Consider the following 13,869-nt stretch of genomic DNA (forward strand, 5'->3'; position numbering starts at 1 on the left):
CTTTCATACTAAACAGGTATCAACATGTGTAAGATAAATTGGTGATTAATGTCTTGTATACCTCCCTGAACAATGCTGTATTACAGAATTTGGGGAGTGATGTCTCAATGAGCTATGCTGGCTGGAATTCAGCAGACAAACTCTGTACTCTCTCCTCGCTGCATATCATAATAACAGTAAAGAAATACGTGCCTAGCAGCGTACTTTAATTAAAGTACTCTTCCTTCACAGACTTGGCAGCGTATGGAACAGATTACTATGTTGTTCTAGAACATGACTGAATTGTATCCTTTAGTGACAAATTTTCAAAAGCTGCTTTTGAGTTTCAGAAGCACAAGGACAGATTTATGATTTTTTTATTTTAGTGATAGATCTGTAGTTTTCATCATAAACCAGGAAGTGTCGAAGTTTCATGTATATTCGTATGCTTTTTGTGAAATTCAACAAAAATATGTGGAGATGGGCTGAGAAACAGCTGTGGGTCCAACAGAAAGTATACGTGCCTGATCTCTGATAAAGGGATGCAAGCTTGATCTACATTACTTGCTGCAATGAGATCAGCAGTTAACAGAGAGAATGATCTTGTTCACATTGTCAGCAGCCCCAGCATAAACATTCTGGTTTAATTGTCTTCTGGTTTACCTTTCCTTTGTTTTAGGCCCTGTTCTCCAAAGGAACAGCATTACAGATTATGCTCTAAATGCCGGGACGACAGCGGTGAATGCACAAAGACTGTTAAGAGCCCTTCAGCTTAACAAACCTATTTTGTTGGAGGGGTCACCGGGAGTGGGCAAGACCAGTCTAGTTGCTGCCCTGGCAAAAGCATCTGGAAACTGTCTGGTTCGAATCAACCTATCTGAGCAAACGGTAGAATGATTATCTTTGTAACTTAGTGTTTATGGCAGGGGGGAGGTTTTGTTTATCTTAAAAAGCATAGTTCTTTTGAGCTTTGGCGCTGAGTCTGAAATGTCAGTTTTTCCTTCTGGGTCTTAGGATAAAACTGACTGGGAAGGGGGAACCAGAAAGGGCAGTGAGCTTCTGTAAGCAAATGCCAATTCCCAGAATGTTCTGTTCTTTTTGAGTAAAGACATACGCGTCTTTGTCTACTGTGTTTTTCTTGGCTTCTGCAAAGTTACTTGAAAACAGCTTTAAGGCTCTTTTAGTTTTTCTGTTCCAATGTAATTTTTGGTGTTAAATATAGTAGCTGGTCACTGGAATCCAATAATGGAAAAAGCTTTTAGCATCTTGCCATTACTGAATTTTTTTTTTTAATAGAGCTAAAATGTAGGTATTAAAAGAGGAGGGAGAAAATGTGAAGTAAAGTTAACAAAGTCTGTTAATGAACTGTTGTGGAGTTTTGTAATCCTGCCCCCACCCTGCCTTCTCTACTCCCAAAGGATGTGACAGACTTGTTTGGGACAGACTTGCCTGTTGAAGGTGGGAAGGGAGGAGAATTTGCCTGGCGTGATGGACCACTACTAGCGGCATTAAAGGCTGGACACTGGATTGTATTAGATGAGGTAAACTCAAGTTTGGGGCACAAATAAAATGGAATGCTCTGGAAGAGCAAAGGTGATGATTTGGCATGTAGGATAAATACCTTCAAGTGGTGATGACTGAAAGAAATTTTTCTTACTTTTAGTTATGTGTATGTAGTGCCACATTGAAAGTGATCGTTCTGTTTAGGAGAAGATTAATCTTCCTCTACTAAGTCCCTCTGCCCATTGGCCCTCTGTGGAGGGAGTGTAAAACACTGGCTTTGACTAGACCTCTTTTAGACAAGAGAACAAGGATTGAATCCCAGTCGAAATTACTGCAGAAAACCAAGGATAGGTTTGATTTACACTTGAAAGTTTTTGGGGAAGAGCATCAACAGAATTTTTGGTGGATGTGCTGTTATATGGACTTAATTTCACTGAAACAGAAGGCATTTTGCTAGGACTAATACACTGTGTTAGGTACTGATTTAATTGAGATGCGGAAGAGTTTCGTTTTGCCAGTATAAGCTATCCTGCCACCCCAAGTTTGTTTATGTACCGTGTAGCAACTGCTTTCAAGCATGTGCATACACAGAGCTCACTTCTTGGCAGTGTGCAGTCTAATTATTGCAGAATGCAAAATCTGAAATTCTTTAGCTGTTTGTGTAGCTTTTTTTCCCCCTATTGTGAAGAATTCCACTTTAAACAGCCATTATATTTATATAACCCAGACTGCCTTCATTTAAAAAAACAAGCAAATAAAACACTCTGAATGTTACAAATGTATGAACGTAAGTTCAGAAGAAACATCTTGAACGTGCAGATTTTACAGTGGAGAATTGTTTTGTTACCGTGGTAAAAAAAAGTAGAAATAGCAAGTGCACATAAGGAGAAGTGTGTGTTAGTTGCTTCAGTATAACAGTCTAGCTGGGAGTAATAACATATGACAGTGCTAGAAGAGGAAAGAAATTGAGTTTTACCTTCTGTGTATCCCAGACTGTTAAACTAGAGATTTTGCAAAAGTGTTTTGTGGAACATTAATATTGTATCCTTATTTCTTTCCTCAGTTGAATCTGGCTTCTCAGTCTGTATTAGAGGGGCTAAATGCATGCTTTGACCACAGAGCAGAGATTTATGTTCCAGAATTGGGAATGAATTTTCATGTACAACATAAGACAACTAAGATTTTTGGATGCCAGAATCCGTACAGACAAGGAGGTGGAAGAAAGGGTCTGCCCAAGTCCTTTCTTAATAGATTTACACAGGCAAGCTTATTTGTTTGATTTAAACTATGTCATGATCCTGTCTTGTGGTTTTCTGACTATATCAACACTCGGCATACTCTGGATTCTACAGGTGTATGTTGATCCACTGTCAGCAGAAGATATGGAGTTCATTGGGAATACGCTGTTTCCTGCTATTGATAAAAGTATTATTGCTAAAATGGTTGCTTTCAATAACAAGGTAAGTGCATATTTTAATTTATTTTATATATATATAAATATATATATATAAATATATATTTATATAAATAAATAAATAAAAGTAGGCAGAATGCAGTCAGATTTAAAAATTTGAGTCTTATATTATAATTCCAGGCATTTTTATAGAGAAGCGTGTGGGTAAAAAAGAATGGAAGTATATGCAGAAGAAAGTAAAGAACACCACTAAAACCCACTTGTACCACTACAATCAGATACGTGGTTGATAACTGAAGAGGCATTATTTTTCACAGAAGGCAAAATAAATGTATATAAAAGGCTTTGTTCTACAGAAGGTGGAAAAATTTATAGTTTGGTAGCTTCGTGAAGTGAGTTGAGAAAATAATGGTTTTCCACACATATGGATTATTCTTGAAGCATAAACAAAATGAGCTGTATCTTAACAAGAACCGAAATGTGTATTTCTGTTTCTGGTCTGAATTTTTAATCTGCTCTTTATTATGGGATGTTAGTGAAAGCAGCATCTGACCTTTACAGAAGCAGAAGCTTGTAAGGATATGTATCATTCTTCTGGAACACTGAGACACCAATAAAAGGAAAATCTTTCCTGATAGGGTTTGTCTGTGGCAAAGGATTCAGAGATGCTTGATTCTAAAATTTTGCTAGTGTGAAAGGTTTTCAACAAGCATTAACTGCAAGGCATCAACTTACTAGCAATTTTGTGGCTGCTATTTTGCTCACAGTGGAGGATATAAAATTCACAGTAAGAATTTTATTTATAGTCATGCTTCTGAAATTGTGTTTAATCTTCATGTCGTGAAACAAAAAAAGTGTAGTAATATTAAGAGAAAGTATTCTGTGGCCTTACATAAAATCTTTTGTGACAGCATCTTGCTGAATGCTTGTTTATAGAGTGCAAGAGTAAAAAGAAGATTGAGCTGAGTGTTAGAGAGTTAGCAGAGGAGAGACAAACTAAATCAAGCTTTAGTTCCTGACATCTTCAGAAAAGTGAATGTAGCTTGCTCTTTCTAATAGTGTCCTCTGTCTTGTAAGCAGTGCTGAAGGCAGAAGTTCAGTTGAGTTTTGAAAAAAGCATTTGAAATCCAGCACGTGGGTGGAATAAATTTTTTTTTTTTTTTAATTGCTACTTTTTCCAGATTGACAAAGAAGTAATGGCTGAAAAAACGTGGGGACAGAGAGGAGGCCCCTGGGAGTTCAACTTACGTGATCTTTTCCGCTGGTGCCAGCTTATGCTTGTTGACCAGTCGCCAGGATGTTATGATCCAGGCCAGCATGTATTTTTGGTATATGGAGAAAGAATGAGAACCAAGGAAGATAAAGAGAAGGTGAGCCATGTGTTTTCCTTCCTTGCTTTTCAAATTGTCAGGAAGTATTTCCAGAAATCCAAGTGTTACTTTGAGGGTGCCTTGCAATTCATTCATTGACATGACCTCTTATAAAAGAAAAATAGATTTGTTTGAGGTTTTTAGGCTTAACATACGTACGTGCTCCCCACATCATTTAAAATATCAATTTAATTGATATACTAATATAAACTAATATAAAAGACAAAGCTGGTGTAAATGAAAGCAAGTAGAATAACAAAGGACTTAAACAGCAAAACACAACTTATTCTTCTGTGACTCTGTGTTAAATAATAATGTCATAGAAGTGGTGTGGGCTACATGCTTACTTGTGAGGAAAGAGAAGACAGGGAGCAGAGAAGAGAAATGGCACTGAGATATGGAGAGATTCTTAAAGTTGTGGTTAAAAAGCATTTGTGTCAGTACAGTAAGTAAAAATAATGTCCTGTAATTCTGCCCTTCCCTGCCAGCATTTATAAATTGTTCTGGCTTGGATTTCTTTTGTTAATTCTTATTTATCTGCCACTTCTTTCATCTGCTTGTCAAATTTCTCCCCTCAGGCTGTTAAACTCACTGCTTAAGGCTCCTCTACTAAAACACACTCAGTGCAGTTGTTGTTCCACTTTTGCCACCTATTTGTCCTCTCTTGCCTAGAAATCCTTTGTTTTTGTTTAATTTCACAACATTTAGATGACATTAAACTAAAAGTCAATCAGACTGTAGGACTGAAGTTGCTGACTGTATGTGACTGGATATTTTTCTCATGGGTTTCTCTCAGGGTTACTTCCTGTAGTAATGTTATATTTTTGTGTGTTATCAAAGAGCTTGTTTATGGAGTGACTTCTTTCTCAGTATACTGTTAAAGACAAACATTACTTACAGTATTTCAAGTCACAGGAAACAATGCTTAGTGAAGGGGTTGCTGTGGACAGCTCACACTCACTGTGATTGCTTGCTGCACTTTGAATGAAATGACACATGATTAAGCTGTGTTGGTTACTATCACACGGCTGTGGAGCTGAGAGGGAAGGCTACTTTAGAAGTAAATCTTTAGAACAATGGTTAACTTCAGACTGATAAGTCTCTTTTTTTCTTCTTTCAACTGTTGTAGGTCATATCCGTATTTAGAGACATTTTTGGCCAGGAGGCTTATGTGTATACAGGAACCAGAGAGTTTCACATCACTCCGTATAATGTTCAGGTAAGCTGGTGTCAAGAGGTTTTGTGAGTGGAGAGGAGGAAGCAACTTCCACAGCTGAGCTCCCATTTGCCTCTTTGAGTACTCACCCACGTGTCTCTCATCCCTTCCAGATCGGTTACTCAGTTCTTTCTCGTGGCAACTATATTCCTCGTCCTGGCAGAAATCTGTCACTTCTGCATCATTCACTGCAGTCCCTCGAGTCCATAATGAAATGTGTGCACATGAGCTGGATGGTGATCCTGGTGGGCCCAGCAGCTGTTGGCAAAACCAGTCTTGTTGAGCTGCTGGCCTATCTGACTGGCCATCGGCTAAAAATCATGGCGATGAACAGTGCAATGGATACAACTGAACTCCTGGGTGGATTTGAACAGGTAAATACTGTTATTTATTATTTGGCAATATTTCTCCTTCCTTACCTAACAGTGGGCAGTCCACTGTGATCTTGGTGTTTAAGCACCAAATGGAGACTTGGGCACCACAGTCTTCTGGATGAACTAACTCCGTAACGGCGTGTTTTCAGGTTGACATCAATAGGCCGTGGCAGCACCTGTTGGAAAAAGTGGAGAATGCTGTGAGCACACTAGTAAGGGACAGTCTTCTCCTGGCAGAAGTTTGTGCAGATGATGCTGAACTTGTGCTGCGTGCTTGGAGCAATTTCATCCTGAATTACAAACCCAAATCTCTGGGTGAAGGAGGTAGAAGTGTTACAGCTGAATTAGTGAGCAAACTGGAGGGAATACTTGTGCTTTCCCAGCGACTAAACAACAAAATAAATTCTTACTCAAAGGCAGGTATGTATGGTGGATGATTTGAAGTAAAACTATATGTTCCTCTGAAGAAAATAAGAGAAAAATACAAATCTGCAGTGAAAGCTTGAGAAAACATGGGTGTTTTTTGTAGGTTTTTGTATGTTGCTTTGTACTACTTCATACTTGTACTACTGCCTAGCTTCTGAAAACATGACATTGGTGATGGTTCTTCAGGTTTATTTTTTTGTGTAGTCACACTTGGTAGCAATCAGTAGTCCACACTGAAATTCTCCTGTACAGAGCTACTCAACATATGATGCAATACAGTTCTTATCTTATATTCCTAAGAAAGGGAATTTGGATATTCTGATCTTGCATTTGTTCTCTGAAGCATTGATCAGTTGAGCTTTTCAAATGTCAGTTGAATAACGTATGGGTTGGAGTTTTTTTGTGGGTTTGTTTGGGTTTTTTTTTAAATCATTGACTAAAATATAACATTAATATCTGTCAAACTTCATCTGATGGGGTGAAGGGATGGAGAAAAGTGTCTGTTTAGGAGAACATGTCTGTCTAGTTTATATTTCTCTGTTCTTGCAAACCTCCTCTGTCCTTGTGGATTTTGCATATGGGAGGCTACTTGGAGTGTCTGCTGTTTTATATTCCCCTAAAAAGGAGGAGTCATATATGTGTATTAATGCAGTAACTTATTTTTCTTGAGTAGAACAGGAAGCTACCTCAGTAGTGTAAGTCTTGATGTAAGATATACTTCCTTTCAGAGTTTGCTCACCTGGTAGAAGAGTTCCGGCATTTCAAGCTGCAGCAGGCCCAGGCTGCTGACCGTAACAGCCACGGCACTTTTGAGTGGGTGGATGGGATGTTGGTTCAGGCCCTGCAGTCTGGAGACTGGCTGTTGATGGACAATGTTAACTTCTGCAAGTAAGAGATCTTACTGGCCTTGCTTCACTGAGTAAATCCCTTGACCTCCCTAACTGACTTTCCTCTTACTGTGTGTTCACAGCTGAACATTTTGCATTTGATAACAATACAGGGGAGCAGTAACTTCCTTTTTCTGGAAGAATGTCATCCTTCTTAGCTTAGCAGTTGATAGTTTTCCTGTTACTTTATAATGTAATTGGCTGTTTGGCTTTTTGCTTAAGACTGGTACCACTTTGATTTCAGATCAGAAAGGGATCAAATTGTTGCCTTTTTATGACCGTATTAACTTCTTTTGAATATAGCCCTTCTGTGCTGGACCGCTTGAATGCTTTACTCGAACCAGGAGGCGTTCTTACCATGAGTGAGAGAGGTGTGATAGATGGCACAATTCCTACAATAGCTCCTCATCCAAACTTCAGGTGCTTTACATTTCTACCTTTTTTTTCCCTTTGTTTTTTTTTTTTCATACCAAATAGCAGGTTTAGAAAAAAAATGTCAGCAGTGAGCCAGTCTCTTGGTATCTTGAATGCTGTTCAGTTTGCCATGTACCGTAGCAATGCTGTCTGTGTGGCAAGGAAGAAAACTGCACTGTGATGAGCATATGATAGAGAGCTTTAGAGGCTTGGCTTTATATCCCTGTTGCAGCACAGGCTATTATTCCACTAACACTGGAAAATTCATAGCAGTATACCTCTGCCTTGATTCTCCATTTCTAATTTGGGATTTCAGCGCTTCTCTCTGTCTTACTGTAACGGAGTTGAGGATACATGTGTTGAAGATGGTGAACTATTCAGATATGTTGGTAATGAAAGCTGGTATATCAACATAATAGTTTTCTTCCCAGCTTTTTTCATCCCATCCATAAATTTGAATTTCCAGCAGTGATAGAACTGAAAAAACCCCAAACAAACCAAACCAAACAGACAGTCCGTATTGTCTCAGACCTGAAGTAGGCTCTTGGGGAGATGGGAGGAGAACATACAGAGTGTTCTCTATAGTTCCTACCTTTTATAAATTTGTGAAAAGAATATTGGGACTGATATGCTCTGCTTCCTCTGAATTGGAAACAAGATCTTTGACTTTTCAGAAACCTGTTTTCACTGCATTGTGTCTCAGAATTTTTCCTCCTTGCTTTTAAGAGATGTATACTGATAGTATTAGCTACTTGGGTGTTGGGTACTTTGGTTTTTAAATAGCACAGATTTATCTGAAGCTGTTGCTAAGACTTTTTTAAATAGCTCAGAGGCGTAGTTTAACTTTTTTTTTGTAAGTAGGCAAGTGATAAAATAGACATAGCTCAGATATAACTGAGTTAACAAACATGCAATATATCTGTGGCTAATTTCAAAGTATAATTATTCATACAAGTTTCTCATTTAAATTCAGTAGATGTCTCTGGCTTTCTGGATATCAGTGTCCCCATTTTTATGAAGATGAAATTACTTTGTGGAAGAGCAGATTTACTGGTTCCAGAGTGATAGTTTTAAAGCCTGAAGTTACATCTTAAGAATGTGAGGTACTTGGACTAGATGATCAGTGTAGGTCCCTTCCAACTGAACTCTTCTGTTCTAATATCCAACAGGCTTTTCCTTTCCATGGATCCAGTTCATGGGGAAATATCCAGAGCCATGCGGAATCGTGGGATTGAAATTTATATTCCTGGAGAGAACGATGGAAATGTATTGGACAGTCTGGATTTGAAGTTACTCCTGCATGGTTTGGGTTTAGTGGGAGATAGCATCTGTGATGCACTCATGGCTGTGCATTCAGAAACCAAGGCGGCAATAGCAGGTAAAAAAAGTCTATTTGGTGTTTATTAATAACTTGGGCTCATTACATATATTTGGATTAACTCTTTAATATTAAAGCTTGGCTATTTTATTGTGTTATGTCCTGTTATAAGTAAAGGCATAAAAGTATAATCAGGCTGGTTTGGGTTGTTTTTGCATTCTCAGGAAGAGGCCTAAATCATAAAAAGATGTTAACTGGAATGCTCTGTAAGGAGGCATCAGATGGTGGCAGGTGTCAGTTTGCTATTGCTATAGAGAAGGCAACGTATTCTAGGTGAAAATCAGTGAAATAGGTTTGCACAAGTGCTACTCAGGTTGTTCTTTGGAGCAAGGTGACACTGAGTTTCATTCATCTCAGCTGCTTGATGTTTCATTTCGAGCTGGTTGCCTGTATTTACAGTCCTGTCAGATTTTCTTATTAACCTTGGAAGAACCCATTCAATTTCCAGAACCCAATAGGATTCATTTCTTTTGAATCTTCCTTAGGGTCTGAAGTGGTGTTTGTCCTCAGAGGGTTAAAGGGATAACAATTACTAAACACTGCTGTCATCCTAAATGCTGTGTATCTTTCAGGTTCTGTGTCATCTTTGTCACCTTTGCTCCAGGCTGCTGCGTTGATTGTGCAGCAGATACAAAGAGGCCTTGGATTAGCAAAGTCTTTTTACAGAGCCTGTTGGGAAGTTTATGGCCGCTCACAACAACTGCAGATTAACCAAAAGGTAAAAGTCCTGTATTTGAAAGCTTTTCTTACATCATCTAGATGCGTAAAAATACCATTTCATGAGGCTAGTGTTTGAGATCCTGTGTTTCCGAAGTGTCTGAGCAAGGGGTTGATGAAGATGGTGCCCTTGGAGAGGTGAACCAAACAATTTTAAACGTCCTCTCAGGCATCTGTCATGTGATGAAGAGGAGGGGTTAAGTGGCATTGGGATGTTTTCTGTATCTCTTAAATGCTGAGCCTTTCTTGGCTCCAGTGTAAGCAGTGCAGTTCTGCGTGTACCTTACTCTTAACAGATCAGTTGAAGCTCCAGAAGCTGTTTATTTTGTATTGAAAGGTGAAGTACGGTGTATTTCAGCTGTCACCTGTGCTTTCGTGACTTATTTTTTCAGCCTGGTGGCATGCTACTGGAGACAGAGGTCAGATGAGTGAGAGTTGCATGAAGACTGTCAATCTGGGATGTGCTTGCTGAGATATTCCCTGGGGGATAAATACGGGGGTTTGGACATTTTGTAAATAGTGGCTCACTCTTTTGCACCATAAGGAGCCAAAGAATATTCTAGTTGGGCTCTGAGGCTCACTTGTTTTTTTAACAGCTTCAGCTGAGACTTCGGGATATTAATCCTTGATGAATCTATAGCCTGAAACGCTGTCATCTGGAGATGGCAGTACTCACTTCCTATTTTAAACTGTATAATACGTTACTTCAGTTACGGTTGGAATGTTTTGGTACTTCTAACACATAGGTTATATAGTGTTTGTAGAACACTTGGTTTATAATGATTTCATAATAAATACATGTGATTAAAGAGTTCTCTGAGGTGGTATACTTGCATACATGTTTGAATATGATTCTAAACTGCTTTTTGGTTGTTTGTTGTAGCTTGTCTTAGAATTGGTTACGAAGCATGCTTCATCTCTGGCCTCCCATGAAACTTGGGGTGACTCCTTGCTAGCAATGGGATTGTGGCCAGATTCCCTACCTACAGGTCTGTTTGCAGCTGAAGACTCTCTTCTTTCGACAGTCCGGAGTGATGCACAGGTCCTGATGTATTGTCTGAATAGACTAAACCTTAAAAACAGCAGGTAGGCAGGAAACGTTTTTTGTCTAATAAATGAGTAAGAAACAAGCTATGTCTGCACTAATGGCATGTCATTGTCCACTGCAAAACTTTGTCTTGAGCAGATTGTGTGGGTAGAGACTGTGGTCATCGCACTCTGTAACTGAGGCTCCTGTTACCTTTCCGTGCAACTGCTACAAATACAAGTTTAACTGTTTACTGTTTGTTCTTCGGTCCAAAATAGTTGACTCTATTCAGTCTTCACTAAGTACACTTGACCCATTTTGTGTTGAGTTAGGAGTAGGCATTTAGCAGAAAATGGAAATGCGAACACTAGATTTACAAGATAATAAAATCCTCAAAAACCTCTTCCTTGAATTTCCTTCTGAGCTTTAAAAAAATGAGTGTTTAACTGGTTTTAAATATACTAATGATCCTCTATATTTCATGCTTTTATGTGAACAATTCTTCATCAGTTATTTTAGGTCCAGTAGCTTCAGGTGAAAAACCAAATTTCCTCCTTCAAACACAGCTGTCTGAAAGAAGTCTCATGTGCAGGGGCCATATGCAAGAACTCTTTTAATGATTTCTTGTGCAACATAACTGTTATTTTCACAACACTGATACAGAATCTTCCTGATTGCCTGCTTTGCTTAGTGACCTACTGTGGACAGGTCCTGTGGTTTGCTTCCAGTGAAAGAACAATCTGTAGAAGTTAGTACTAAGATATAATGTTGAAACTGTAAAACCTTAGCCACGTTCTCTTTCTCTTTTTTTTTTTTTTTTTTTTTTAACCAGTGACACTTCTCTCCTATCTTTGTCTCTTTTAACTTACCCTCACTTATAATTCTGGTGCACAAATGCATTATAATTTCTCAGTGAAATGCTGTGCATAGTCACTTCTGGCACTGCATACATTTTTGGCAACAGATTTCCTAATAGTAGACACCCCAAACTGACTTGAAGTTGGAAACTGGCTTTAAAGCTAAATAAAGGGAAGAGGAGAGATTATTGCATTGCTACCTTCTTGCTTGAAGATGGTTGCATGCTGAGTAGCTTGACTTGGAAAATAGATTATTTCCTGGAACTGGCAGTTCAAGCCCTTGATTGCTGGACTTCACTTCTTTGTGTTTCAGGACACTACCACTGACTCTGCAAGATCTTCAAAAAATTATGCAGTCCACTAATCCTGAGAGTCTCAAGTTCAGTGCTGTTGAGACAGATGCAAACTGGATGGATGAAATGGAGGTTCTCCAGGCTTCAGTGAAATTGTTCATAGAAAAGGCAACTAATCAAGATTGGACATTGAGAGTTAAATGGCTTAACTCCATAGCCAAAAATCTGCCACAGGTGCTTGGTATGTAATAATTTAACTTCCTCTTTCAGCTAAAGGCTGATTTATTATGTTTTCAGAAATATTAAGTCTTCTATGAAAACGTCTAGACCATTCAAATGATCTGATATGAAAGTTCTCAACTGTCCACACTAAATCAAGGGCATTGAGGCTCCAGCGAGAAACAGAAACAGGTTGTGCATATTAGGGACAACAGGAGACTTTGAGCTAAACATTGTCTTTTATTATTCAAACATGCGCATAACTACTAGTTATTTTTTGGCACCTCTATGTGTAAGCAAATATGCCTTTTTCTTCACTATTGTTTTTTGATAGTGATAGTAAAAGCAGTAAAATGTCTTTGGTGTCAAAATACAAATGATTAGAAAGCCAGGAAACCGGAGAACTGGAATTTCCTGAAGCTGTGTTGCCTGAACATTCAAGATGGCAGCTGAGATGAGGTATTCTTTGCTTAATTGTATTAATCACTTTGAACTTGTGGAGAATTTAGACAGGCATTAGTCCAAGTAATTCACACACTGAGCTTCCTTGTATGGTGTGAAATCTCAGACTGTATTGTCCCTATGTGAACGAGATTGCTCCCCCTTGATCTTGCTGCCTTTCCAGGCAGGTGTGTGTATGAACTAGAAAATACCTAGAAAGTTACTTTAATTACAGGTATGCTCTATTGTGTGGTGTTGGTTTTTTTTTTAAATTGGGGAAAAAATAATCAAAAATGGATGTACTGAGAGGAAGATTTGAGGGTATAAACTCATGGATTTTCACAAACCCTATTTTTAATAGCATATATGAAGTATCACCACTTTAACTTAAATCCAGTAAATCTTTACTGGATTTACCTCTTTGGCCATGACATTCTGACTGCTTTTAAGACCTCTTGGAGTTAATACAAAATGAGAGCAACCAAGCATGTCCAGAATTCATGCACAGATGAGGTTCAGGCTGCTGGTGCTGGCTCAGTTGAAGGTTTTTTTGTTTGTGTTTTTTTTATTTGTACTAAACGCTCTGTCTCTTCCACCTACGTTCTGTCTTCTCCACTTACAGATCCAGTGCGGATTCAGCTGGAAGCAGGTGCTGTAGCCCTTGGTAGTTTCTATGCCAGTCCCCTCTCATCTGGAATCAGTAACATGATCAAGTTGCTACAGCCAACTATGACAGGTACTTCCGAAAAAATTAGTGTAAGACATTGGCGCTTCCTTCATTTGTTCTCTGAACACGCTGCAGCGCTTCTTGGGAAAAGTGGGTAACAGAACAAAGGCTACATTCTAACTATATGTTGCTTTTGTTGTGAAAGAAATAACAACAAAGCCGTTCTTGCTGTCTAGAACTGCAAATGTGTCAATTAAATGCATTCGTCCTGCGCAATTTAGGTATGAGTGCTATGACTACAGATCCTGACTGTGTATCTGTGACCCAGGTGTGTTCCTACAGCTCAGACTTAAGTGGTGTTCTGAGAAAGGCAGTAGATATATTATGCATCACTCTGACTGGATGTTTCAGGGATCTTGGTTTTTCACATCGTTTATTGTGTTGGCCCATCTGAAACCTGTGTTGAGGCCTATGATTTTCCCCCAGTTGTCTGGCCTGTGGTTTCCTCTCCAAGCTTGTAGGTGCATGAAAGCTGCTACAGTGACACTGGACCCCTTATGGATGGCCCTAGGTGTCCCGCCTGGACTGTGAAGGAAAAGGGAGTTGGACCTGAGTTTCTAGGCTGACTTTTTGGGTACTCTGACCACTGGTTAATTTACCTTCACTGTTCTGTTTTGGAGAACCTGC

The 13,869-nt window shown here is 39.0% G+C and overlaps 1 protein-coding gene across 1 annotated transcript in view; it reads left to right on the top strand.

Annotated features, from left to right (window-relative positions):
* Positions 1 to 13,869, top strand: part of MDN1 (midasin AAA ATPase 1) — a 101,640-nt gene that overhangs the window by 42,663 nt on the left and 45,108 nt on the right. Inside the window, exons 36-50 of the mRNA XM_086460460.1 lie at positions 659 to 867; positions 1,398 to 1,520; positions 2,546 to 2,743; positions 2,835 to 2,942; positions 4,078 to 4,266; positions 5,396 to 5,485; positions 5,596 to 5,856; positions 6,006 to 6,276; positions 7,011 to 7,170; positions 7,473 to 7,589; positions 8,753 to 8,961; positions 9,534 to 9,679; positions 10,562 to 10,764; positions 11,876 to 12,096; positions 13,138 to 13,251. Of these exons, the coding sequence (XP_086316586.1) occupies positions 659 to 867; positions 1,398 to 1,520; positions 2,546 to 2,743; positions 2,835 to 2,942; positions 4,078 to 4,266; positions 5,396 to 5,485; positions 5,596 to 5,856; positions 6,006 to 6,276; positions 7,011 to 7,170; positions 7,473 to 7,589; positions 8,753 to 8,961; positions 9,534 to 9,679; positions 10,562 to 10,764; positions 11,876 to 12,096; positions 13,138 to 13,251 (2,619 nt within the window). The remainder of the gene's footprint in view (positions 1 to 658; positions 868 to 1,397; positions 1,521 to 2,545; positions 2,744 to 2,834; positions 2,943 to 4,077; positions 4,267 to 5,395; positions 5,486 to 5,595; positions 5,857 to 6,005; positions 6,277 to 7,010; positions 7,171 to 7,472; positions 7,590 to 8,752; positions 8,962 to 9,533; positions 9,680 to 10,561; positions 10,765 to 11,875; positions 12,097 to 13,137; positions 13,252 to 13,869) is intronic.

Source organism: Leptosomus discolor, chromosome 2 (genome assembly GCF_034619465.1).
Source record: "Leptosomus discolor isolate bLepDis1 chromosome 2, bLepDis1.hap2, whole genome shotgun sequence".
In the NCBI taxonomy this organism is placed as follows: Eukaryota; Metazoa; Chordata; class Aves; order Leptosomiformes; family Leptosomidae; genus Leptosomus; species Leptosomus discolor.